This window comes from Salmo salar, chromosome ssa19 (genome assembly GCF_905237065.1).
Source record: "Salmo salar chromosome ssa19, Ssal_v3.1, whole genome shotgun sequence".
Classification (NCBI taxonomy): Eukaryota; Metazoa; Chordata; class Actinopteri; order Salmoniformes; family Salmonidae; genus Salmo; species Salmo salar.
Genome location: NC_059460.1, coordinates 36,319,912 through 36,345,943, shown reverse-complemented (window position 1 = coordinate 36,345,943; position 26,032 = coordinate 36,319,912). Strand labels below are relative to the sequence as shown.

Sequence of the window (26,032 nt, the reverse complement as noted above, 5' to 3'; positions counted from 1 at the left end):
ACATTACCCCCTACAGACGGGTCCATCTGCTGCACATTACTCCCTATAGACTGGTCCATCTGCTGCACATTACCCGCGCCAGTCGCCCGTCCCCGCACCAGGCCGTACTACTTACTGACGGTGGTGGAGTCCTTGCTGTCCTTGTTGCGAGCCAGACTCATGGCGTACTCGCAGACCTCCGCAGCCTCTCTCTGGGCCAGCTGTCTCAAACAGGCCACCGCTGCACGGCGCAGCAACAGGTGAGAGCTACACAGGTGGACCTGAGGAAGGAACACACACAGGTCAACGACCACAACACACACACAGGTCAACTACCACAACACAGAGATCAACTACCACAACACAGAGGTCAACTACCACAACACAGAGGTCAACTACCACAACACACACACACACGTCAACTACCTGAAAATGCAACTTAAGTGTCAATCACCACATGGATTTTTCTGCCTTTACAATTGTCATGACGTTGGCCTCTTTGAGTACAGGGAGGACAGTTGACCCCCTCCCCCTTGCACCATCCCCCAACCTACCTCCCCCCACCCAGGCCCTGTGTGAAGGGGTTGTAAAAACTAAGAGGAGAATCTCCTGCCACATGGCCCATAGAGAGACACAGGAAATTCTTCCAACTCACAGAATTGGGGAACCGAGTGACATTTGTGTTCTGGAGAAGGTATGGAAGATTGGTGAAGAATCCAGCTACGAACTGGTCCGCTTGGTACAATTTTGTGATACTCAGAAGAGACAATATAGCCATATTACCATAAAACGGTTTATATAATAGCCTCAGCTATGAGACTTGCATCCACATGGTTGTATAGAATGTATTAATAAGGATAAAGCTATTTGTAATACATTGAGATGCTATGTACTGATGTTAATGTGATAGAATTGTATTTCTGTACCAAGCTTAACTCAGTCATCGGCACGCCCCCAGGGACACAGACAGGACCAGGCGTCAGTTGACAAGCCTGTTCTATGGTCACTATAAAACCCCACCCTGATCTACTTTCTTCAGACCAGGCCTCCACTCCATTGCGAGTTGGCCAATAGGTTTGACCATCCAAGTACTCTACTGAAAGTGAACTATACCACGTGGTTAACTTTTAGACTATTGATACCGACAGAATAAGAACAAGTCTTTGATATTAATTAATAGTCTGCAGCTAGAAATTATATCATTGAACGCGAAGACCAACGAAACATCCATTCTATAACGACATTAATGAATGTCGCTTTGAAAGATCTATTCTAACCAAGATAGAGAGAGAGAGAACTCTCCAACAGAACGACTGTTCAACAAGGATCCCGACGACACACTGAGCGTAAATATATATTGATTGCAGTTGTTCCCGAATGAGTGAGCGTTCATGTACAAAGGATTAGCATATCAATTGTTAATATTAATGAACTCTGTGTGTCTCCTCAGCTGACCGTTTATGACCCATTGTTGAACAAGACACGCCCACTAGGGCACATTACTCTACCAATTCTTTGTGACGATAATTACTGTTTGTATGCTTTCTGTGAATTACTTAGTTTAGTAAATAAATGATTTTAAGACAATTGATGTATGGATGACTCTTAGTAAAGGCTGGGTACGTGCAGATACAACAATTTACGACGTTTGGAATGAGACTGGACGCGAGGTAAAATACACCATTTAAACCAGAAGATAATCGGCCTATACTATAATAGAATATAATATATAATGTTATAATATAGGAAAGTTATATTAGGAAAATTATAACTTTGTAATCTGAATATTTTCCTTGGTGCCCCGATCTCCTAGTTAATTACAATTAAACGATTAATCAGTTTAATCGCGTGATAATAATTACAGGGAGTTAATTGATAAACATGTCTTCAGTTTAATGGTACCCCAAAGACACGACACAATCCTTGGGCAAACTAAGCATTTTTTCGGGTCACCGTTCTTTTAAAAACATTTTAGGGATGTGAAAGTATTTAGAAACGATAATGGACCGATATATATATTTTTTTATAATATAATCTTTGATAACTTGCAACCACCCTGACAATAGTCAGGGAGAATAAAACATGACAAAAACAATGAATTTAGCAGTAAAGAAAACAGCATTAGCCATGGAAAAATCCATAGAATTACAGGAAATGGTCTTAAAACTCTAGAAGTTCTCTAAATGTCTCTCTACACTGCCGAGATGGGGACCTCTTCAGACATACAGACGGGCCGACCGCAGCCTTTACCACGACCCCCCCCCAAACACACTTACACAGAGGCAGGGCACCAGGCTGGAGAGGTTAACGTGGCGTGGGGCAAACATGTGGAGCTGCTGAAGACAGGATATGGCCGCTGCCTGCACCAGGGAGTCGCTGTGACCCTGCATGATGGCACAGCCCACCAGACATGATGAGCGGATAGTCGAGATGGTCGCTCCGTTACCTGGAGAGAGAGCGAGAGAGGCAAGAGAGAGCGAGAGGCAAGAGAAAGAGAGCGAGAGAGGCAAGAGCAAGAGAGAGAGAGAGAGAGAGAGAAAGGCAAGAGAGTGAGAGAGACAAGAGAGTGAGAGAGAAGAGACAGAGACAAGAGAGTGAGAGAGACAAGATAGAGAGACGAGAGACAAGAGAGAGAGACAAGAGAGAGAGACAAGAGAGAGAGAGAGATCAGCAACAGTGGTGTAAAGTACTTCAGTAAAACTACTTTAAAGTACTACTTCAGTAGTTTTTAGGGGTATCTGTCCTTTACTTTACATTTTCACTACTTTTACCTCACTACATTCCTAAAGAAAATAATGTACTTTTTACATACATTTTCCCTGACACCCAACAGCACTTAGCAGGACAGAAAGATGGTCTCATTCACACGCTGATCAAGACAACATCCCTGGTCATCTCTACTGATCTGGAGGACTCAATACTTTTCAATTTTTACTCAAGTAGTATTTTACTGGGTGACTTTCACTTCTACTTGAGTCATTTTCCAATAACGTATCTTTACTTTTACTCAAGTATGACAATTGGGTACTTTTTCCACCTCTGATTAGCAGTCAAAGTAAAGTTGCAATCTGTAAAGACGACATTCATGACTTCTCTGTAAATATGTAGGAGCCGTATACTGCCATCTACTGGCACACCAATGCTTTTAGAGACAATACTAGCCAGCCTTGAAGCTAGACATGGTAGTCTTGTTGTAATTGCCCGTTACCCTGTAGCTCGGGTCCCACGGTGGTGATGAGAGCTCCCAGACATCGTCCCAGACACTGGTGTACCTCAGTGTGTGAGGGGGGTACGGTTAGGAGCAGGGTCAGGACCAGGGAAAGGGTGGGCTCCACATAACCTCGATACATAGGACCACTGGAGTCTACGATGAGTGCCAGGGAGTGGAGGGCCCACGTCTGGAGAGACAGAGGTCACAGATCAAAATCTTACAGTATATGGAGAAACTAAACATTGGGGCAGTTTCCCAGATACTGATTAAGGACTTGGACTAAAAACCAAAATCTAGGATTTGGCTTAATCTGTATCTGGGAAACTGGCCCATTACACTTCTCCAAACTCCAAGCCAGACTTGTATTAGGGAAGGAGCTGCCTTCGTGAAGCAGGTTGTGTACAGATTCTCTACCATTTTATAATAGTGGGAAAGTCCCTTCTGCCAAAGTTTACAGCAGGATTACGCTTTTAAAACCACTACAGCGAGTGTACAAGTTCACACGTCGGGAGAAGGGTGGCGAATCAGGACGCAGCCTGAGACTCAGAGAGCCTCACCTGTCCACCGTTCACTCACCTGGACCTCATGGGAGGTTCCATCCTGGGCTAGGGCCAATAGGATGCTGACGCTGGTTTTGAGGTGCTGTCCTGAACCAATCCCTCCTACGTATCTGTGCAGACAGCCCAGAGCCAGGGAGTGGCCTGTTCTGGAGACAACGTCACGGGCTGACCTCAGTCTGGAGGGGGGAAGAGAGGAGAGGGGAGAGGAGGGGGAGAGGAGAGAGGAGGGGGAGAGGAGAGAGGAGGGGGAGAGGAGAGAGGAGGGGGAGAGAGGAGAGAGGAGGGGGAGAGAGGAGAGAGGAGGGGGAGAGGGGAGAGAGGAGGGGGAGAGGGGAGAGAGGAGAGGGGAGAGAGGAGAGGGGAGCGTTAATACGTTAAATACGGGGGTTAAGAGAAAAATAGCACAAGAGGTCAAGCAGGTCAAGAGAGAGCGCAATCTCAGAGAGGAAGGTCCCTGGGACACATGAAGCTAGACAGAGATGCGTAACAGACGGGTCGTACTTGTCAAAGCTGTACTGGGACACATGAAGCTAGATAGAGAGAGAGATGAGTAACAGACGGGTCGTACTTGTCAAAGCTGTACTGTGCCATGCGGGCAATGAAGGTGGCCTCTGCCACCACCTGAGCCATCCTTCCCAAGGCCTCCCCGGCAGCACAGCGCAGGATGGGGTTTGGGTTGTCCAGGGCACCCATCACCAGCGCCAGGGCGGATTTACGAACCTCTTCAGGACCCAGGGTGGACTTGTTCTCTGCCAGACCCTACAGGGAGGAGAAAAGATTGGCTGGTTCATTGGGGAAGAGAGGACAGGATACATAGCAGGGCTCTCCATAGTAGGGCCACTCCTGGACGGTAGCTCTCCAGGAACAGGGTTGGAGTCAAAACCGTCCAGGAGGGTCTCTCTGCAGGAACAGGGTTGAAGTCAAAACCGTCCAGGAGGGTCTCTCTGCAGGAACAGGGTTGAAGTCAAAACCGTCCAGGAGGGTCTCTCTGCAGGAACAGGGTTGAAGTCAAAACCGTCCAGGAGGGTCTCTCTTCATGAACAGGGTTGGAGTCAAAACCGTCCAGGAGGGTCTCTCTCCCTGATACATATCAGCCAAATACAGACAGTCCAATGTGCTCCCAACTCATATGCATTCCAAGAGTAAGCTGCCACTACTGGAAAGGCTTGGTGTTTAGGAGACTTTCCATGTGCAACTTCAACAGGAGATTGTGCATGTTAAAAAGGTCTCACCTTTAGGGCGCTCAGTACAGCGGTGAAGATGTTGAGCTGGACAGCCTGCTGTCTGACCCCCTTGGCCTGTTTTATACACTCCGCAAAGTGGTCCAGCATCTGCAGCCTAACAGACAAATATGAGTGATTCATAAAAAACTGTTTCCCAAACCTCTCCTGAAGTACCACCCGGCCAGTCCCCGTTTATAGTTTCCTAAACCTCTCCTGAAGTACCACCCGGCCAGTCCCCGTTGTAGTTTCCTAAACCTCTCCTGGAGAACCACCCGGCCAGTCCCCGTTGTAGTTTCCTAAACCTCTCCTGAAGTACCACCCGGCCAGTCCCCGTTGTAGTTTCCTAAACCTCTCCTGGAGAACCACCCGGCCAGTCCCCGTTGTAGTTTCCTAAACCTCTCCTGGAGAACCACCCGGCCAGTCCCCGTTGTAGTTTCCTAAACCTCTCCTGGAGAACCACCCGGCCAGTCCCCGTTGTAGTTTCCTAAACCTCTCCTGGAGAACCACCCGGCCAGTCCCCGTTGTAGTTTCCTAAACCTCTCCTGGAGAACCACCCGGCCAGTCCCCGTTGTAGTTTCCTAAACCTCTCCTGGAGAACCACCCGGCCAGTCCCCCTGTTTGACATCATCTAGAAGAAGCATAGCTGATTCAACTCTGAAGACTGAGACAAACAATATTAGATTCTTCTAGGAATGTCAAATGTCAGTGGACTAGATCTCTGACCTGTGTTTAAAGGAGACATGAGGAAACAACTCCGAACAGAGCTACGGAGGGTTAGGGGTCAGAGTTAGGACTGACAGGTAGCCTCACCTGTGTTTAAAGGAGACATGAGGAAACACCACTCCGAACAGAGCGACGGAGGCGTCGATGACAGAAACGCCAAGGGGGAGGGGTCCAGGCATGGCCTCGCCCATAGGTACCCTCAGGTAGATGGAGGAGGGGTCGTGCTCTAGAGCGCCACTGCCTGACGCACTGTTGGGCTGGAGCTACACACACACACACACACACACACACACACACACACACACACACACACACACACACACAATTAACAACAGCAGAGGGTCTATTCAGTGATGCGAAACGTTCTGAAAGTTGCAGATAGAAATAGAATAAAACAGATCGGACACGATTCTAGCTGACAGAAAAACCACGAGGTTCTACACAATGTATTTCTATATAAAAATCGTGTCATGTTCCATCCACTTGGAGTCATCATGGGGAGACGGGCACTTCGCTTTACCGTAACCTCTAACCTTTACGGTAAGTCAGTTACCTGGTCCTCGATAGACTTGTGGTCAGTCTCCTGCAGCCAGGACCCCATGAGAACACTGTCGTCATAGTGACAGAGGGAGCGTAGCAACGAGGTGGTTGTGTTGGCCGAGTTGTCGGTCAGAGTGAACTCTGCTACCAGCTCTCTCAGCAGGGCATTGAAACTACCTACAGAGAAGAGATGGAAAGGTAAAAGGGACAACTTCCCGGACCCAGATTGAACATATGCTTTGTGCTCCAGGTCTAGGCTTAAATCAGGGTGCAGTAAACCAGCCCTGTATGACTAATAACTGGTTGGATCGAAGCCTAATTAAAAAGAGAGTCTGATAATATTTCCTTCAGTCGTACCTTCGTATGTCTTTGGGGGCAGTAGAGCCAAGATGTCATAGAGTCTCAGCCTCACCATAGCTGCACTGGCCTTTAGATGGGTGCCATGCACCTTGATGACCGACGGGACACTGAGGATAAACAACAACATAATAAACAACAACAACATAATAAACAACAATAACCAGTCAGGAGGGGAGGGGATCCCCCCCCCCCAGGTCAGTCAGTCAAATCAATCATACTCACTGTGACATCATGGTCATGGCGCACTCTATAGGTGTCATCAGCCTGCGGATTACATCCTCTGTCAGCAGCTCAGGACAATGGGCCACGAAGCTACGCATGGCTTGAGGAGGAGAGGGGAGGAGGAGAGAGACAGGGAGGAGACGGGAGGAGAGAGAGAGGGGGGTGGAGAGAGAGAGGGGAGAGGAGAGCGAGGAGGGGTGGAGAGAGAAGGAGGAGAGAGAGGGAGGGGGACATTTTAGATAAAGCACAACTCCTTGGGATCCAGGGTGACAGCCACACATTACAACTGTACTGAAGAGCATGTACGCATCTCCCTACCACAGAGTGCTCCAGCACGTCCCTCCAGTGTAACCTGCCAGGTGAAGCTGTCTCCTCTAGCCTTCTCTGCCTCCATCTCTTTCTGGGAACGGGGGAACACGTTCCTCCACAGCAGCAGCATCTTGGGAAGATGATAGCGGACCAGAGACGGGCCTGGACACAGCGTGATGTTCACAAATAAGCAGTATTAGGACAGCGCTGGAGACCGAACAAGTTGTCGTGTTGGACCATACACCCTGTTAATGTGAAGAAAGTTAAAACATTCTAGACTGTTTTAGCTGACTGGGAGTAATGAAGTGTTCCACAGAAAATATAGAAGAGTAGCTGAAAAACCCAGCTAAATGTGTAAGGAGACTGACAGAACAGTGAACATTTAGGGGCCAGCTGGGGACAGCACAGGGCCTCAGCCTGGGTCAATGTAAGGCCTGGAGGCTGACAAAACAGTGAACATGTAGGGGCCAGCTGGGGCCTCAGCCTGGGTCAATGTAAGTCCTGGAGGCTGACAAAACAGTGACCATGTAGGGGCCAGCTGGGGCCAGCATAGGGCCTCAGCCTGGGTCAATAGTGCTAGGGGTCAGGTTAGGTGTAGTAGTAGGGAACTAACTCACCCAGAGACATTAGTGCCCCCAGCAGCAGCCATCCAGCCTGGGTTCTCTGCAGAGAAAGACGGCTGTTCTGGGCTGCTGTGCGGAGCAAGTCCTCAGCTATGCTCACCACCAGCTAGAACAACCAGAGAGAGATTATAGAGTATATAACACCAGCTAGAATAACCAGAGAGAGATTACAGAGTATATAACACCAGCTAGAATAACCAGAGAGAGATTACAGAGTATATAACACCAGCTAGAACAACCAGAGAGAGATTACAGAGTATATAACACCAGCTAGAATAACCAGAGAGAGATTACAGAGTATATAACACCAGCTAGAATAACCAGAGAGAGATTACAGAGTATATAACACCAGCTAGAACAACCAGAGAGAGATTACAGAGTATATAACACCAGCTAGAACAACCAGAGAGAGATTACAGAGTATATAACACCAGCTAGAACAACCAGAGAGAGATTACAGAGTATATAACACCAGCTAGAACAACCAGAGAGAGATTACAGAGTATATAACACCAGCTAGAACAACCAGAGAGAGATTACAGAGTATATAACACCAGCTAGAACAACCAGAGAGAGATTACAGAGTATATAACACCAGCTAGAACAACCAGAGAGAGATTACAGAGTATATAACACCAGCTAGAACAACCAGAGAGAGATTACAGAGTATATAACACCAGCTAGAATAACCAGAGAGAGATTACAGAGTATATAACACCAGCTAGAACAACCAGAGAGAGATTACAGAGTATATAACACCAGCTAGAACAACCAGAGAGAGATTACAGAGTATATAACACCAGCTAGAACAACCAGAGAGAGATTACAGAGTATATAACACCAGCTAGAACAACCAGAGAGAGATTACAGAGTATATAACACCAGCTAGAACAACCAGAGAGAGATTACAGAGTATATAACACCAGCTAGAATAACCAGAGAGAGATTACAGAGTATATAACACCAGCTAGAACAACCAGAGAGAGATTACAGAGTATATAACACCAGCTAGAACAACCAGAGAGAGATTACAGAGTATATAACACCAGCTAGAACAGAGAGATCATTGGGGTCAATAATCGCACTTTGTTGTTGTTGAAAAACAACAAAATTGGATAATCCAAGTCCACAACAATGCTTAAAACAAAATCAGGAGACTACTTTTGAGGTCTGAAACAAATCTGAGACATGTGAATGTTTTGGTGTAGTTCCCCTTGAATTCCAGTATTCACATATCAAGAGGCTGTTGTTTATCAGTGTCTATGTAGTGATGGAGTTTACAAACCAAATTCCCGATGGATTGAATAAATGAATCATGATAATCATTCTGCCAGGTATGCGTAGGCTACTAAGTAGTTAACGTTTAATTCAGAATGTTTTTTGGGGGGAAGCCTTTCCATTACCAGCAGATTTTAGCATCATCGCAAACGGTTACCGGTAGAGCACCACATCAGTGGTGGAAAAAGGACCCAACTGTCACACGTGACTTAAATATACCTTAATAGAAAGTTACTCAAGTAAAAGTGAAAATTACCCAGTAAAATACTACCTGAGTAAAAGTAAAAAAATATTTGGTTTTAAATATACTTAAGTATCAAAAGTAAACATATAAATCATTTCAAATTCCTTCTATTAGGCAAACTAGACGGTGCCATTTAATTTTTTTATTGACGGATAGCCAGGGGCACACTCCAAGATCAGAGGCAGTAGGGATGACCAGGGATGTTCTCCTGATAAGTATGTGAATTGGACCATTTTCCTGTCCTGCTAAGTATTCAAAATGTAACGAGTACTTTTGGGTGTCAGGGAAAATGTCTGGAGTAAAAAGTACATGATTTTCTTTAGGAATGTAGTGAAGTAAAAGTAGTGAAAAATATAGTGAAGTACAGATACCCCCTGTACACAGACGGGCCTCTTCAGAAAGTTGCAGAAAGGTCAATTCATTTAGTCGATTCCCTACTAGGGTCAATGCATTTAGTCGATTCCCTACTAGGGTCAATGCATTTAGTCGATTCCCTACTAGGGTCAATGCATTTAGTCGATTCCCTACTAGGGTCAATGCATTTAGTCGATTCCCTACTAAAAAGGTCAATACATTTTATTATACTGCTCAAAAAAATAAAGGGAACACTTAAACAACACAATGTAACTCCAAGTCAATCACACTTCTGTGAAATCAAACTGTCCACTTAGGAAGCAACACTGATTGACAATAAATTTCACATGCTGTTGTGCAAATGGAACTGTCATGACGTTGGCCTGTGGGTAAGGTTTATGACCCCCCCCCATAAATACCTTTCTCCCTTCCCCCCCATGACCCTACTGAAGGACTTGAATAGCCTGTGTTAAATATAGAGAGTCTGGGAACATCAAACAAATGGGGAAAAGGAACCATATTTTGGTAATAAAACCAGTTGGAAATATGCTTTGGAACGTAATGAGTACGGATGTCAGTTCGTTGTTATCTGAGACATTATGACTGATGACAGGACGACATAAAATGTACCTGAGAAAGTATACACCCTCTAGTTATCAGAGTAACATGGAATTGTTATGCAATTTAAATGTTTGATATTGGAATTGTTTGTTAGGAGATTAAATGTAATTTTAGCTTCCAAATGAGAGAATTGGGTTTTCATAAGGAAAGTGCCCTGCTTGATCAGTGGCCCACCCCTGTGAAGAGAAGGGGTTATAAACGATGAAACACATCCTTCCCCCCTCTCCACTATATAAGCCTTTGATGAAAAGATAACCAGGTTGTTCCAGTACGTGAGGTCTGCAGCCTCTACGTTAGAAGGACATACAGGTCAACTTGCAGACTTGTTTATGCTGCTGTGCGTTTTGTTGCCGATCTTACTTTGCTACCTGATGGTTTTTTACTTTTTCATTACCGTATATTTTTACTTTTTCCCCCTCACTCAACTTTTTTCATTCAACTTTTTCACCCCGGAGGTTTTATCTGGACATGGTTCGTCAGGACTTCAAACAGCCGAAGCTAAGTAACATTAACATGATGCCTTCTAATTGCAGTCGTTGTACTTATAATATACAGGAGAACGATCGCCTTACGGCAAGGATAGCTGTGCTGCAAGCCCAGCTTCAGACGCAATCGTTAGGCAAGGGTAATTTCAGTGTAGGAAAGGATGAAACAGCGTCTGTGCCACCAGTAAGTACAGATAGTAACGTTAGTATAAACCCCCTCGCACGGTCCCCGCAGCCGGACAACTTTCTCATGGCTTCTGGAGGGAAACGCTGTAGGAATGCTCAACCGGTGTCGCTTATTCAGCCGACAGAAACTTTCAACCGGTTCTCCCCATTAAGCGAGTCGGAGTCGGAGGCCGAGACTTCTCTGGTCTCTACTCCTCCCATTGTGGGGTCTGAGACGCCGACGGCTCCCACCATTAGCTCTGACAAATTGAAAACCCTAGTCATTGGCGACTCCATTACCCGCAGTATTAGACTTAAAACTAATCATCCAGCGATCATACACTGTTTACCAGGGGGCAGGGCTACCGACGTTAAGGCTAATCTAAAGACGGTGCTGGCTAAAGCTAAAACTGGCGAGTGTAGAGAGTATAGAGATATTGTTATCCACGTCGGCACCAACGATGTTAGGATGAAACAGTCAGAGGTCACCAAGCGCAACATAGCTTCAGCGTGTAAATCAGCTAGAAAGATGTGTCGGCATCGATTAATCGTCTCTGGCCCTCTCCCAGTTAGGGGGAGTGATGAGCTCTACAGCAGAGTCTCACAACTCAATCGCTGGTTGAAAACTGTTTTCTGCCCCTCCCAAAAGATAGAATTTGTAGATAATTGGCCCTCTTTCTGGGACTCACCTACAAACAGGACCAAGCCTGGCCTGTTGAGGAGTGACGGACTCCATCCTAGCTGGAGGGGTGCTCTCATCTTATCTACAAACATAGACAGGGCTCTAACTCCTCTAGCTCCACAATGAAATAGGGTGCAGGCCAGGCAGCAGGCTGTTAGCCAGCCTGCCAGCTTAGTGGAGTCTGCCACTAGCACAGTCAGCGTAGTCAGCTCAGCTTTCCCCATTGAGACCGTGTCTGTGCCTCGATCTAGGTTGGGCAAAATTAAAAATGGCGGTGTTCGCTTTAGCAATCTCACTAGTATAAAGACCTCCTCCATTCCTGCCATTATTGAAAGAGATTGTGATACCTCACATCTCAAAATTGGGTTACTTAATGTTAGATCCCTCACTTCCAAGGCAGTTAGTCAATGAACTAATCACTGATAATAATCTTGATGTGATTGGCCTGACTGAAACATGGCTTAAGCCTGATGAATTTACTGTGTTAAATGAGGCCTCACCCCTGGTTACACTAGTGACCATACCCCCGTGCATCCGGCAAAGGCGGAGGTGTTGCTAACATTTACGATAGCAAATTTCAATTTACAAAAAAAAAACAATGACGTTTTCGTCTTTTGAGCTTCTAGTCATGAAATCTATGCAGCCTACTCACTCACTTTTTATAGCTACTGTTTACAGGCCTCCTGGGCCATATGCAGTGTTCCTCACTGAGTTCCCTGAATTCCTATCGGATCTTGTAGTCATAGCAGATAATATTCTAATTTTTGGTGACTTTAACATTCACATGGAAAAGTCCACAGACCCACTCCAAAAGGCTTTCGGAGCCATCATCGACTCAGTGGATTTTGTCCAACATGTCTCTGGACCTACTCACTGCCACAGTCATACTCTGGACCTAGTTTTGTCCCATGGAATAAATGTTGTGGATCTTAATGTTTTTCCTCATAATCCTGGACTATCGGACCACCATTTTATTACGTTTGCAAACGCAACAAATAATCTGCTCAGACCCCAACCAAGGAGCATTAAAAGTCGTGCTATAAATTCTCAGACAACCCAAAGATTCCTTGATGCCCTTCCAGACTGCCTCTGCCTACCCAAGGACGTCAGAGGACAAAAATCAGTTAACCACCTAACCGAGGAACTCAAATTAACCTTGCGCAATACCCTAGATGCAGTTGCACCCCTAAAAACTAAAAACATCTGTCATAAGAAACTAGCTCCCTGGTATACAGAAAATACACGAGCTCTGAAGCAAGCTTCCAGAAAATTGGAACGGAAATGGCGCCACACCAAACTGGAAGTCTTCCGACTAGCTTGGAAAGACAGTACCGTGCAGTATCGAAGAGCCCTCACTGCTGCTCGATCATCCTATTTTTCCAACATAATTGAGGAAAATAAGAACAATCCGAAATTTATTTTTGATACTGTCGCAAAGCTAACTAAAAAGCAGCCTTCGCAAATGGAGGATGGCTTTCACTTCAGCAGTAATAAATTGATGAACTTCTTTGAGGAAAAGATCATGATCATTAGAAAGCAAATTACAGACTCCTCTTTAAATCTGGGTATTCCTCCAAAGCTCCATTGTCCTGAGTCTACACAACTCTGCCAGGACCTAGGATCAAGGGAGATACTAAAGTGTTTTAGTACTATATCTCTTGACACAATGATGAAAATAATCATGGCCTCCAAACCCTCAAGCTGCATACTGGACCCTATTCCAACTAAACTACTGAAAGAGCTGCTTCCTGTGCTTGGCCCTCCTATGTTGAACTTAATAAACGGCTCTCTATCCACCGGATGTGTACCAAGCTCACTAAAAGTGGCAGTAATAAAGCCTCTCTTGAAAAAGCCGAATCTTGATCCAGAAATTATAAAAAACTATCGGCCTATATCGAATCTTCCATTCCTCTCAAACATTTTTAGAAAAAGCTGTTGCACAGCAACTCACTGCCTTCCTGAAGACAAACAATGTATACAAAACGCTTCAGTCTGGTTTTAGACCCCATCATAGCACTGAGACTGCACTTGTGAAGGTGGTAAATGACCTTTTAATGACGTCAGACCGAGGCTCTGCATCTGTCCTCGTGCTCCTAGATCTTAGTGCCGCTTTTGATACCATCGATCACCACATTCTTTTGGAGAGATTGGAAACCCAAATTGGTCTACATGGACAAGTTCTGGCCTGGTTTAGATCTTATCTGTCGGAAAGATATCAGTTTGTCCTCTGACAAATCAATTGTAAATTTCGGTGTTCCTCAAGGTTCCGTTTTAGGACCACTATTGTTTTCACTATATATTTTACCTCTTGGGGATGTCATTCGAAAACATAATGTTAAATTTCACTGCTATGCGGACGACACACAGCTGTACATTTCAATGAAACATGGTGAAGCCCCAAAATTGCCCTCGCTAGAAGCCTGTGTTTCAGACATAAAGAAGTGGATGGCTGTAAACTTTCTACTTTTAAACTCGGACAAAACAGAGATGCTTGTTCTAGGTCCCAAGAAACAAAGAGATCTTCTGTTGAATCTGACAATTAATCTGGATGGTTGTACAGTCGTCTCAAATAAAACTGTGAAGGACCTCGGCGTTACTCTGGACCCTGATCTCTCTTTTGAAGAACATATCAAGACTGTTTCAAGGACAGCTTTTTTCCATCTACGTAACATTGCAAAAATCTGAAACTTTCTGTCCAAAAATGACGCAGAAAAATTAATCCATGCTTTTGTTACTTCTCGGCTGGACTACTGCAATGCTCTACTTTCCGGCTACCCGGATAAAGCACTAAATAAACTTCAGTTAGTGCTAAATACGGCTGCTAGAATCCTGACTAGAACCCAAAAATTGGATCATATTACTCCAGTGCTAGCCTCCCTACACTGGCTTCCTGTTAAGGCAAGGGCTGATTTCAAGGTTTTACTGCTAACCTACAAAGCATTACATGGGCTTGCTCCTACCTATCTTTCCGATTTGGTCCTGCCGTACATACCTACACGTACGCTACGGTCACAAGACGCAGGCCTCCTAATTGTCCCTAGAATTTCTAAGCAAACGTCTGGAGGTAGGGCTTTCTCCTATAGAGCTCCATTTTTATGGAATGGTTTGCCTACCAATGTGAGAGACGCAGACTCAGTCTCAACCTTTAAGTCTTTACTGAAGACTTATCTCTTCAGTAGGTCCTATGATTAAGTATAGTCTGGCCCAGGAGTGTGAAGGTGAATGGAAAGGCTGGAGCAACGAACCGCCCTTGCTGTCTCTGCCTTGCCGGTTCCCCTCTCCACTGGGATTCTCTGCCTCTAACCCTTTTACAGGGGCTGAGTCACTGGCTTACTGGTGTTCTTCCATGCCGTCCATGGGAGGGGTGCGTCACTTGAGTGGGTTGAGTCACTGACGTGGTCTTCCTGTCTGGGTTGGCGCCCCCCCTTGGGTTGTGCCATGGCGGAGATCGTTGTGGGCTATACTCGGCCTTGTCTTAGGACGGTAAGTTGGTGGTTGGAGACATCCCTCTAGTGGTGTGGGGGCTGTGCTTTGGCAAAGTGGGTGGGGTTATATCCTGCCTGTTTGGCCCTGTCCGGGGGTATCATCGGATGGGGCCACAGTGTCTTCTGATCCCTCCTGTCTCAGCCTCCAGTATTTATGCTGCAGTAGTTTATATGTCGGGGGGCTAGGGTCAGTCTGTTACATCTGGAGTATTTCTCTTGTCTTATCCGGTGTCCTGTGTGAATTTAAATATGCTCTCTCTAATTCTCTCTTTCTCTCTTTCTGTCTTTCTCTCGGAGGACCTGAGCCCTAGGACTCAGGACTACCTGGTATGATGACTCCTTGCTGTCCCCAGTCCACCTGGCCGTGCTGCTGCTCCAGTTTCAACTGTTCTGCCTGCGGCTATGGAACCCTGACCTGTTCACCGGACGTGCTTGTTGCTCCCTCGACAACTACTATGATTATTATTATTTGACCATGCTGGTCATTTATGAACATTTTAACATCTTGACTATGTTCTGTTATAATATCCACCCTGCACAGCCAGAAGAGGACTGGCCACCCCTCATAGCCTGGTTCCTCTCTAGGTTTCTTCCTAGGTTTTTGGCCTTTCTAGGGAGTTTTTCCTAGGGAGTTTTTCCTAGCCACCGTGCTTCTTTCACATGCTTTGCTCGCTGTTTGGGGTTTTAGGCTGGGTTTCTGTACAGCACTTTGAGATATCAGCTGATGTACGAAGGGCTATATAAATAAATTTGATTTGAAGTACAGAACTAAGCCAACCTCGGCGTGAGCTTTGGTGGCGAATGGTATGAACTTTGAGCTTATTCACTACAGACGTGATACTTCCTAGCCGTTGAGTTAGCAGCGGCCGCTGTAGACGTGGGCTAGGAAAGGACGGACGACGGATCCAGTCTAACAGCTGGACGAAGATACCACCACGTATCCAATTTACCACCAGAGACATTCTTCAGAGGACAGGAGAGTCTGTTGGCCAACACGGCCAGCATCTACGACCAACCTACCGAAGCGCAGCTCAGAGTAAATATTTATTGCATTTTCCTTTTCCAAATGGGCGGTAATTTAGTAATGCATAAGATAATGTATTTACGATAGGAACGAAGAAACAGCAGCTATGCTAAGTCTTCCCGCTCTTTCATTCAAGCCCAACCCCCTTTCCTTTGTGTAACCAGCCATGATACAGGTTCCGTCCACCGGGACGTTTTCTGTATGACATCATCTGTATTCTGTGTATTTGTAATTCTGTGTGATTAGTTTAGTTAGTAAATAAATAATTAAACCCAATTTTGTATTGCTGATTCAACTTGTTAGCAAGGGTTCGTGAAGATAGCCAAGAATTTACAACTTTCATTATGAGACTGAAAATAAGATAAGGGTTAATATTGACTGCTACCGATGTAAAATATTACTAAGTATTTTAAGAGTTTATTCGGAAGATAACGGCTCTATAAACGTTCTTCCGTGGTGCCCCGACTTTCTAGTTAATTACATTTACATGATTAGCTTAATCGGGTAATATTAATTACAGAGAAAGAATTTTATAGGTTAGCATGTCATATCACTTAATCCGGCATAGCCTACCTCCGCCTTTGTGCAAGGAGGAGCAGGAAGAGCACTGCCAGAGTCCCGCAAAATGACCTCCAGCAGGCCACAAATGTGCATGTGTCTGCTCAAATGGTCAGAAACAGACTCCATGAGGGTGGTATGAGGGCCCGACGTCCACAGGTGGGGGTTGTGCTTACAGCCCAACACCGTGCTGAACGTTTGGCATTTGCCAGAGAACACCAAGATTGGCAAATTCGCCACTGGCGCCCTGTGCTCTTCACAGATGAAAGCAGGTTCACACTGAGCACGTGACAGACGTGACAGAGTCTGGAGACGCCGTGGAGAACGTTCTGCTGCCTGCAACATCCTCCAGCATGACTGGTTTGGCGGTGGGTCAGTTATGGTGTGGGGTGGCATTTCCTTGGGGGGCCGCACAGCCCTCCATGTGCTCGCCAGAGGTAGCCTGACTGCCATTAGGTACCGAGATGAGATCCTCAGACCCTTTGTGAGACCATATGCTGGTGCGGTTAGCCCTGGGTTCCTCCTAATGCAAGACAATGCTAGACCTCATGTGGCTGGAGTGTGTCAGCAGTTCCTGCAAGAGGAAGGCATTGATGCTATGGACTGGCCTGCCCGTTCCCCAGACCTGAATCCAATTGAGCACATCTGGGACATCATGTCTCACTCCATCCACCAATGCCACGTTGCACCACAGACTGTCCAGGAGTTGGTGGATGCTTTAGTCCATGTCTGGGAGGAGATCCCTCAGGAGACCATCCGCCATCTCATCAGGAGCATGCCCAGGCGTTGTAGGGAGGTCATACAGGCACGTGCAGGCCACACACACTACTGAGACTCATTTTGACTTGTTTTAAGGACATTACATCAAAGTTAGATCAGCCTGTAGTGTAGTTTTCCACTTTAATTTTGAGTGTGACTCCAAATCCAGACCTCCATGGGTTGATAAATTGGATTTCCATTGATTATTTTTGTGTGATTTTGTTGTCAGCACATTCAACTATGTAAAGAAAAAAGTATTTAATAAGATTATTTCTTTCATTCAGATCTAGGATGTGTTGTTTAAGTGTTCCCTTTATTTTTTTGAGCAGTGTATATTGTTGAATTCAGTTTTAATGTCTGGATTCCGTCCGTGTTGTCTGCATCACAGATTGGATAGGGGCCTGGGTTTGAACCGAGGGAAATGGGCTAGGCAAAACGGGTACATACCTTTCCCTTAGAATGTGGTATGCCCAGAGGACATTGGTGCACGCCGCCCAGCAGAGCAGCCATGGCAAAGCTGTAACCGCTGACGGCCTCCGGAGAGCTCTTCAGGTTGTTGATGCGCTCCGCACAGCGCTCCAGCAGTGGAGTCAGCTGATAGGGCAGCGCCACGGCAACGCAGCGTAAACACCAGGCCGCCGCCAGACGGGCCGCCATGCTGGGGTGGAGCAGCACAGAGGAGACCGTCTCCAGGAGACCTGAGGAGCCAGGGGTCAGGGTTAGTGTGTTAGGAGCCCTACAACTGTATACGTGTTAGGAGCCCTACAACTGTATACGTGTTAGGAGCCCTACAACTGTATAGTTGTGAGGACCTCACATTACATTATCAAAGTGTATGAGGACTTTTTCGGCTGGTCCTGTGTGTGTGTGCCTGCATTCACGCATGGCGTGTGTACAGTATATCCAGTGTGTGTGTGTGTGTGTGTGTGTGTGTGTGTGTGTGCGCGTACAGTATATCCAGCGTGTGTGTGTGTGTGTGTGCGCGCGTACAGTATATCCAGCGCACGTGTACAGTATATCCAGTGTGTGTGTGTGTACAGTATATCCAGTGTGTGTGTGTGTACAGTATATCCAGTGTGTGTGTGTGTGTGTGTACAGTATATCCAGTGTGTGTGTGTGTGTACAGTATATCCAGTGTGTGTGTGTGTACAGTATATCCAGTGTGTGTGTGTGTACAGTATATCCAGTGTGTGTGTGTGTACAGTATATCCAGTGTGTGTGTGTGTACAGTATATCCAGTGTGTGTGTGTGTACAGTATATCCAGTGTGTGTGTGTACAGTATATCCAGTGTGTGTGTACAGTATATCCAGTGTGTGTGTGTGTGTGTGTGTGTGTGTGTGTGTGTGTGTGTGTGTGTATAATGTCCTACCAATAGAGGGTTCCTGTATGAGCGGTGAGGATGTGGCACTCAGACTCTGCACCAGGCTGCCCAGCTCTTTGAGGGCACAGACCATCACATGTTGACTGGCAGACACATCAGCCGCTCCTGCCTTGTTCTCTCCACTGGTATCATTCACTACTGCCTCTGGAGCGGGAGATGGAGAGAGGCGAGGGAAGGAGGAGAGAAGAGAGGAGAGGGAGAGGAGAGAGAAGGAGGAAGAGGGGCCAAAGTAGTTTTGAGCACATTGTCAAGATGACTCACAGTATTATCGTTTAATAAACCTCAAGGAATCTCTAGCTAACAGGCAATCTCTGGCTAACCTCTGGCTAACAGGCAACCTCTGGCTAACAGGCAACAGGGAATCTCTAGCTAACAGGCAACAGGGAATCTCTAGCTAACAGGCAACAGGGAATCTCTAGCTAACAGGCAACAGGGAATCTCTAGCTAACAGGCAACAGGGAATCTCTAGCTAACAGGCAACAGGGAATCTCTAGCTAACAGGCAATCTCTAGCTAACAGGTAACAGGGACATTGTAATATGTTTATATTTTTATCATGCATTAACAGCACTGAATATCAGCATTAAGACAGACAGCACAAAGGTCTGAGGATTCATCATCACCAAGACCTTTAATGAACCCACATTCATCAAATAGGACATCTGCCATTGTCTCTCTGCTGGCCAAAGATCGGCAAGACATCTGGATTTATGAAATGTATTGGCTTTAATAGATACGTTTTCCCCTCTTACTTTAGTCTCATTCGAGATGGTTCCTATGATGAATTAAAACCCTCAGAGCTCAGTAGGAAGAAAGTATGTTTTCTATGATATACAGTACAAGTCAAAAGTTTGGACATACCTACTCATTCAAGGGTTCTTTATTTTTATTATTTTCTACATTGTATAATAATATTGAAGATATCACAACTATGAAGAAATAACACATGGAATCATGTAGTAAACAAAACAAGTGTTAAGTCAAAACAAAATATATTTCATATTTTAGTAGCAACCCTTTGCCTTGATGACAGCTTTGTTCTCTTGGCATACTATCAACCAGGTTCACCAGCAATGCTTTTCCAACGGTCTTGAAGGAGTTCCCACATATGCTGAGCACTTGTTGGCTGCTTTTCCTTCACTCTGCAGGCCAACTCATCCCAAACCATCTCAATTGGGTTGAGGTTGGGTGATTGTGGAGGCCAGGTCATCTGATGCAGCACTCCATCTCTCTCCTTCTTGGTCAAATAGCCCTTACACAGCCTGGAGGTGTGTTGGGTCATTGTCCTGTTGGGGAAAAAATGATAGTCCCACTAAGCCCAAACCAGATGGGATGGCGTATCACTGAAGAATGCTGTGGTAACCATGCTGGTTAAGTGTGCCTTGAATTCTAAATAAATCACAGTGTCATCAGCAAAGCACCCCCACACCATAACACCTCCTCCTCCATGCTTCACGGTGGGAAACACACATGCAGAGATCATCCATTCATCTACTGCATCTCACAAAGACACGGCGGTTGGAACCAAAAATCTCAAATTTGGAATCAGAGCAAAAGGACAGATTTCCACCAGTCTAATGTCCATTTCTCATGTTTCTTGGCCCAAGCAAGTCTCTTCTTATTGGTGTCCTTTAGTAGTGGTTTCTTTGCAGCAATTCGACCATGAAGGCCTGATTCACAGTCTCCTCTGAACAGTTGATGTTGAGATGTGTCTGTTACTTGAACTCTGTGAAGCATTTATTTGGGTTGCAATTTCTGAGGCTGGTAACTCTAATAAACTTATCCTCTGCAGCAGAGGTAACTCTGGGTCTTCCTTTCGTGTGGCAGTCCTCATGAGAGCCAGTTTCATCATAGCGCTTGATGGTTTTAGCAACCGCACTTGTAAATAAACGTAAAAAGTTCTTGAAATTTTCCGTATTGACTGACCTTCAGGTCTTAAAGTAATGATGGACTGTCATTTCTCTTTGCTTATCTGAGCTGTTCTTGCCATAATATGGACTTGGTCTTTTACCAAATAGGGCTATCTTCTGTATACCCCCTTCCCTTGTTACAACACAACTGATTGACTCAAACACATTAAGCAAAGAAATTCAATGGACTTTTAACAACCCACACCTGTTAATTGAAATGCATTCCAGGTGACTACCTCATGAAGCTGGTTGAGAAAATACCAAGAGTATGCGAAGCTGTAATCAAGGCAAAGGGTGGGCTACTTTAAATAATCTCAAATATATTTTCATTTGTTTAACACTTTTTTGGGTTACTACATGATTCCATATGTGTTATTTCATAGTTTACAATGTAAAAAATAGTTTAAAAAAATAAAATCAGAAAAACCCTGGAATGAGTACCGTAGGTTTATCCAAACTTTTGACTGGTAGTGTAGTTAGTTTAGTATAGGAGTAGAAAGATGGCTTGAACCCACACAGTTCTCCATAAGGTATACAGACAGTTGATACAGACAGTTGATACAGACAGTTGATACAGACAGTTGATACAGACAGTTGATACAGGAGGTTTCAGAGGGAATCACAGAGTAAGAATCTGGAGAAGTTATTTTGTAAAAAGAAAAAGTGATTGTGATGATGGGATGGAGTAATTCGAACACCAAATGATGTCACACACACACACACACAAAAAAAAGACTAATTAGTTCATGTTTTTTTTGTTTTTTTTAAAGCTCCCCAGGGGGATAAAAGGCTTTTGCTGAGTTGAGTGTGTGAGTTAATTGGTTAATTGCTTTTCATCTCTATAACAAGATAATGTGATATATTTTTACAGGTTAATAGGGAATTGTTAAATACACTATGGGGAGTGTGCAATGGAAACTGAGAGTTGCACAATTTCAGCAACTTCAACAAAATCCCTGGTTTTCCAGAAATCCTGGTTGGAAAATTCCTTGAATTACAAGGGAATAAGGATTCCTCCAACCAGGATTTCTGGAAACCCAGGGAATTCTGGGAAAGTTGCCCTATCTACTGTACATATATTAAAGCCAGACTCAGCCCCAAATAAAATGTCCCTTTTTTTCCCTGGTTTAATACATCTTGAACTGTATAGATCAGGGGTGGGCAACTCCAGTCCTGGAGGGCATGATTGGTATAACACCTTTTCTCCATCCCTAGCAAACACAGCTGATTAATCACATTGCATTTTTAACTGAAGATCATGATTCGGTGATTATTGGGAGTCAGGTGTGTTAGCTGGGGCCAAAACTGTGACACCAAATCAGACCATCGAGGACTGGAATTGTTGACATGACGTCTGGCCTGGGTTTGTTTTGTCGCCCCGACAGATTGATATTTCATAATCACTTAATAACATGAATGAGATGTACAGAGTCTGTCTTTAATGGCAATAATCTCTATAGTAGTAGCAGTAAGATGTTAGACTCATTCTGGAAAAACCTACGATGCATCCCAAACGGCACCCTATTCCCTATTATAGTGTACCACCCACAGGGCTCTATAGGGCTCCACAGGGCTCTATATAGAACGTAAGGTACCATTTGAGATGCACAAGGCCCTAGAATGGCTGAAGAGGAGGCTAGTATGATGTAAGAAAAGGTCAATACCAGCAGAACTGTGCCTCCGAGCAGAGGTAAGAGCTGAGAAAAAGAAGAACAGGTGAGAGAGTGAGAGAGAGTGAGAGAGAGTGAGAGAGAGTGTGAGAGAGTGTGAGAGAGTGTGAGAGAGTGTGTGAGAGTGAGAGTGTGAGAGAGTGTGAGAGAGTGAGAGAGTGTGAGAGAGTGAGAGAGAGAGAGAGAGAGAGAGAGAGAGAGAGATCAGTGGAGTCAGAGGATGAGCAGAGCAAGCGAAAAGCCCACACAACAAAAGCACACCCACTCCAAAATGAGCGATGGCGAAAAAGAAAAGGCTTGTTTGTGTGTCGGAGAATCCCAACTTCCACTTAGTCAATGGGAGACTGGACCTAAATTGAAGTTGGGATTTTACCCTTTTAAAAAGTACAAATTGTAAGAAACAAGAAAGAAAAAGACTCAAAAGTAAATCATAAGAAATTAGGATCAAATTAAACAAATTAAATGAAGTATATCTTAAATTATGAGAACTAAAATGCAATAACAATAATAAAGTGGATGTGTACTTACTCTGTAAAGCTCTGAACCGTGATATTTCCCCCCCATCTATCTCCTTACCCACAGCCCTCATCTGTTTACTGATAGCCTGGCAGATGTCTTTCCCTGCAGCGATCTGGGCCTTCTCCCCCAGCAGCCCACCCAGAGTGGAGCGCAGCATGAACGACACACAGCGACGGGAGTACACCTGTTAACACACACACAGAGTACATCCTTAACTTAGCTCATCACTAAGCTAAGGATCCCGGGACTAAACACCTCCCTCTGCAACTGGATCCTGGACTTCCTGACAGGCCGCCCCCAGGTGGTGAGGGTAGGTAGCAACACATCTGCCACGCTGATCCTCAACACTGGAGACCCCCAGGGGTGCGTGCTCAGTCCCCTCCTGTACTCCCTGTTCACCCATGACTACGTGGCCAGGCACGACTCCAACACCATCATTAAGTTTGCTGACGACACTGATCACCGACAACAACGAGACAGCCTATAGGGAGGAGGTCAGAGACCTGGCAGTGTGGTGCCAGAAAAACAACCTATCCTTCAACGTAACCAAGACTAAGGAGATGATTATGGACTACAGGAAAAGCAGGACCGAGCACACCCTCATTCTCATTGATGGGGCTGTAGTGGAGCAGGTTGAGAGCTTCAAGTTCCTCGGTGTCCACATCACCAACAAACTAACATGGTCCAAGCACACCAAGACAGACATGAAGAGAAATTGACTAAGCCTATTCCCCCTCAGGAAACTAAAAAGATTTGGCATGGGTCCTGAGATACTCAAAAGGTTCTACAGCTGCACCATCGAGAGCATCCTGACTGGTTGCATCACTGCCTGGTATGGCAACTGCTCGACCTCTGACCACAAGGCACTACAGAGGGTAGTGCGTACGGCCCAGTACATCACTGGGGCTAAGCTGCCTGCCATCCAGGACCTGTACACCAGGCGGTGTCAGAGGAAGGCCCTAAAAATTGTCAAAGACTCCAGCCACCCCAGTCATAGACTGTTCTCTCTACTACCATATGACAAGTGGTACCGGAGTGCCAAGTCTAGGACCAAAAGGCTCCTCAACAGTTTTTACCCCCAAGCCATAAGACTCCTGAACAGGTAATCAAATGGTTACCCGGACTATTTGCATTGTGTGCCCCCCCCCAACCCCTCTCTTTTACGCTACTGCTACCCTCTGTTCATCATATATGCATAGTCACTTTAACTATACATTCATCTACATACTGCCTCAATTAGCCCAATTACCCGGTGCCCCCGCACATTGGCTACCCGGACTATCTGCATTGTGTCCCACCACCCACCAACCAACCCCTTTTTTTACGCTACTGCTACTCTCTGTTTATCATATATGCATAGTCACTTTAACCATATCTACATGTACATACTACCTCAATCAGCACGACTAACCGGTGCCTGTTTATATAGCCTCACTACTGTATATAGCGCCTCTACTGTATATAGCCTCCCTACTGTATATAGCCTCCCTACTGTTATTTTTCACTGTTGTTTTTATTTATTTACTTATCTATTGTTCACCTAATACCTTTTTTTACTTAAAATTGCATTATTGGTTAGAGCCTGTAAGTAAGCATTTAACTGTAAGGTCTACACCTGTTGTATTCAGCATTTCACTGTAAGGTCTACCTACACCTGTTGTATTCAGCATTTAACTGTAAGGTCTACACCTGTTGTATTCAGCATTTAACTGTAAGGTCTACACCTGTTGTATTCAGCATTTCACTGTAAGGTCTACCTACACCTGTTGTATTCAGCATTTCACTGTAAGGTCTACCTACACCTGTTGTATTCAGCATTTCACTGTGAGGTCTACCTACACCTGTTGTATTCAGCATTTCACTGTGAGGTCTACTTACACCTGTTGTATTCAGCATTTCACTGTGAGGTCTACTTACACCTGTTGTATTCAGCATTTCACTGTGAGGTCTACCTACACCTGTTGTATTCGGCGCACGTGACAAATAAACTTTGAACACCTTTTAACACACACACACACACACACACACACACACGGAGAGAACACCTGGAACCAATCAATATATACATCAATCCATTTTAGCATCAGTTGTTAGAAAGTGCTTTACAGTGTTGGAATCGACTAAAATTTGAACATTGAGACATTAAATAAATGCCAGAGACTAAGCCTTGAATAGAAAGAGTTTGTAAAAAACCCAGAAGGCTTTGGAATGTGTTTGATGGAGGAGAGGAGAGCGATTTGTTGATATAGGGAAGACAGATGGATATCTGTGGGTGAGGGGTGAGGTCAGGAGGAGAGGAAAGCGATGTGTTGATAGAGGGAAGACAGATGGATATCTGTGGGTCAGGAGGTGAGGGGTGAGGTCTGGAGGAGAGGAAAGCGATGTGTTGATAGAGGGAAGACAGATGGATATCTGTGGGTCAGGAGGTGAGGGGTGAGGTCAGGAGGAGAGGAGAGTGATGTGTTGATAGAGGGAAGACAGATGGATATCTGTGGGTCAGGAGGTGAGGGGTGAGGTCAGGAGGAGAGGAAAGCGATGTGTTGATAGAGGGAAGACAGATGGATATCTGTGGGTCAGGAGGTGAGGGGTGAGGTCAGGAGGAGAGGAAAGCGATGTGTTGATAGAGGGAAGACAGATGGATATCTGTGGGTCAGGAGGTGAGGGGTGAGGTCAGGAGGAGAGGAGAGTGATGTGTTGATAGAGGGAAGACAGATGGATATCTGTGGGTCAGGAGGTGAGGGGTGAGGTCAGGAGGAGAGGAAAGCGATGTGTTGATAGAGGGAAGACAGATGGATATCTGTGGGTCAGGAGGTGAGGGGTGAGGTCAGGAGGAGAGGAAAGCGATGTGTTGATAGAGGGAAGACAGATGGATATCTGTGGGTCAGGAGGTGAGGGGTGAGGTCAGGAGGAGAGGAGAGATGTGTTGATAGAGGGAAGACAGATGGATATCTGTGGGTCAGGAGGTGAGGGGTGAGGTCAGGAGGAGAGGAGAGTGATGTGTTGATAGAGGGAAGACAGATGGATATCTGTGGGTCAGGAGGTGAGGGGTGAGGTCAGGAGAGGAGAGTGATGTGTTGATAGAGGGAAGACAGATGGACATCTGTGGGTCAGGAGGTGAGGTCAGGAGAAGAGGAGAGATGTGTTGAT

General features: G+C 45.4%; 1 protein-coding gene across 9 annotated transcripts in view; it reads right to left on the bottom strand.

Annotated features, from left to right (window-relative positions):
* The window catches only part of heatr5b (HEAT repeat containing 5B), a 150,050-nt gene that overhangs the window by 102,535 nt on the left and 21,483 nt on the right, over positions 1 to 26,032 (bottom strand). For 4 of the 9 annotated variants that reach the window (XM_045702256.1, XM_045702258.1, XM_045702264.1 and 1 more), the window contains exons 9-23: positions 22,361 to 23,069; positions 18,776 to 18,931; positions 17,853 to 18,103; positions 7,745 to 7,856; positions 7,137 to 7,289; positions 6,819 to 6,918; positions 6,594 to 6,703; positions 6,250 to 6,413; positions 5,784 to 5,959; positions 4,983 to 5,088; positions 4,319 to 4,509; positions 3,767 to 3,926; positions 3,188 to 3,377; positions 2,256 to 2,425; positions 116 to 260 (exon numbers count right to left, since the gene is read on the bottom strand). In XM_045702256.1, the coding sequence (XP_045558212.1) occupies positions 116 to 260; positions 2,256 to 2,425; positions 3,188 to 3,377; positions 3,767 to 3,926; positions 4,319 to 4,509; positions 4,983 to 5,088; positions 5,784 to 5,959; positions 6,250 to 6,413; positions 6,594 to 6,703; positions 6,819 to 6,918; positions 7,137 to 7,289; positions 7,745 to 7,856; positions 17,853 to 18,103; positions 18,776 to 18,931; positions 22,361 to 23,069 (2,893 nt within the window). The remainder of the gene's footprint in view (positions 1 to 115; positions 261 to 2,255; positions 2,426 to 3,187; positions 3,378 to 3,766; positions 3,927 to 4,318; positions 4,510 to 4,982; positions 5,089 to 5,783; positions 5,960 to 6,249; positions 6,414 to 6,593; positions 6,704 to 6,818; positions 6,919 to 7,136; positions 7,290 to 7,744; positions 7,857 to 17,852; positions 18,104 to 18,775; positions 18,932 to 22,360; positions 23,070 to 26,032) is intronic. The other 5 variants (XM_045702262.1, XM_045702263.1, XM_045702259.1 and 2 more) reach the window with 4 other exon arrangements.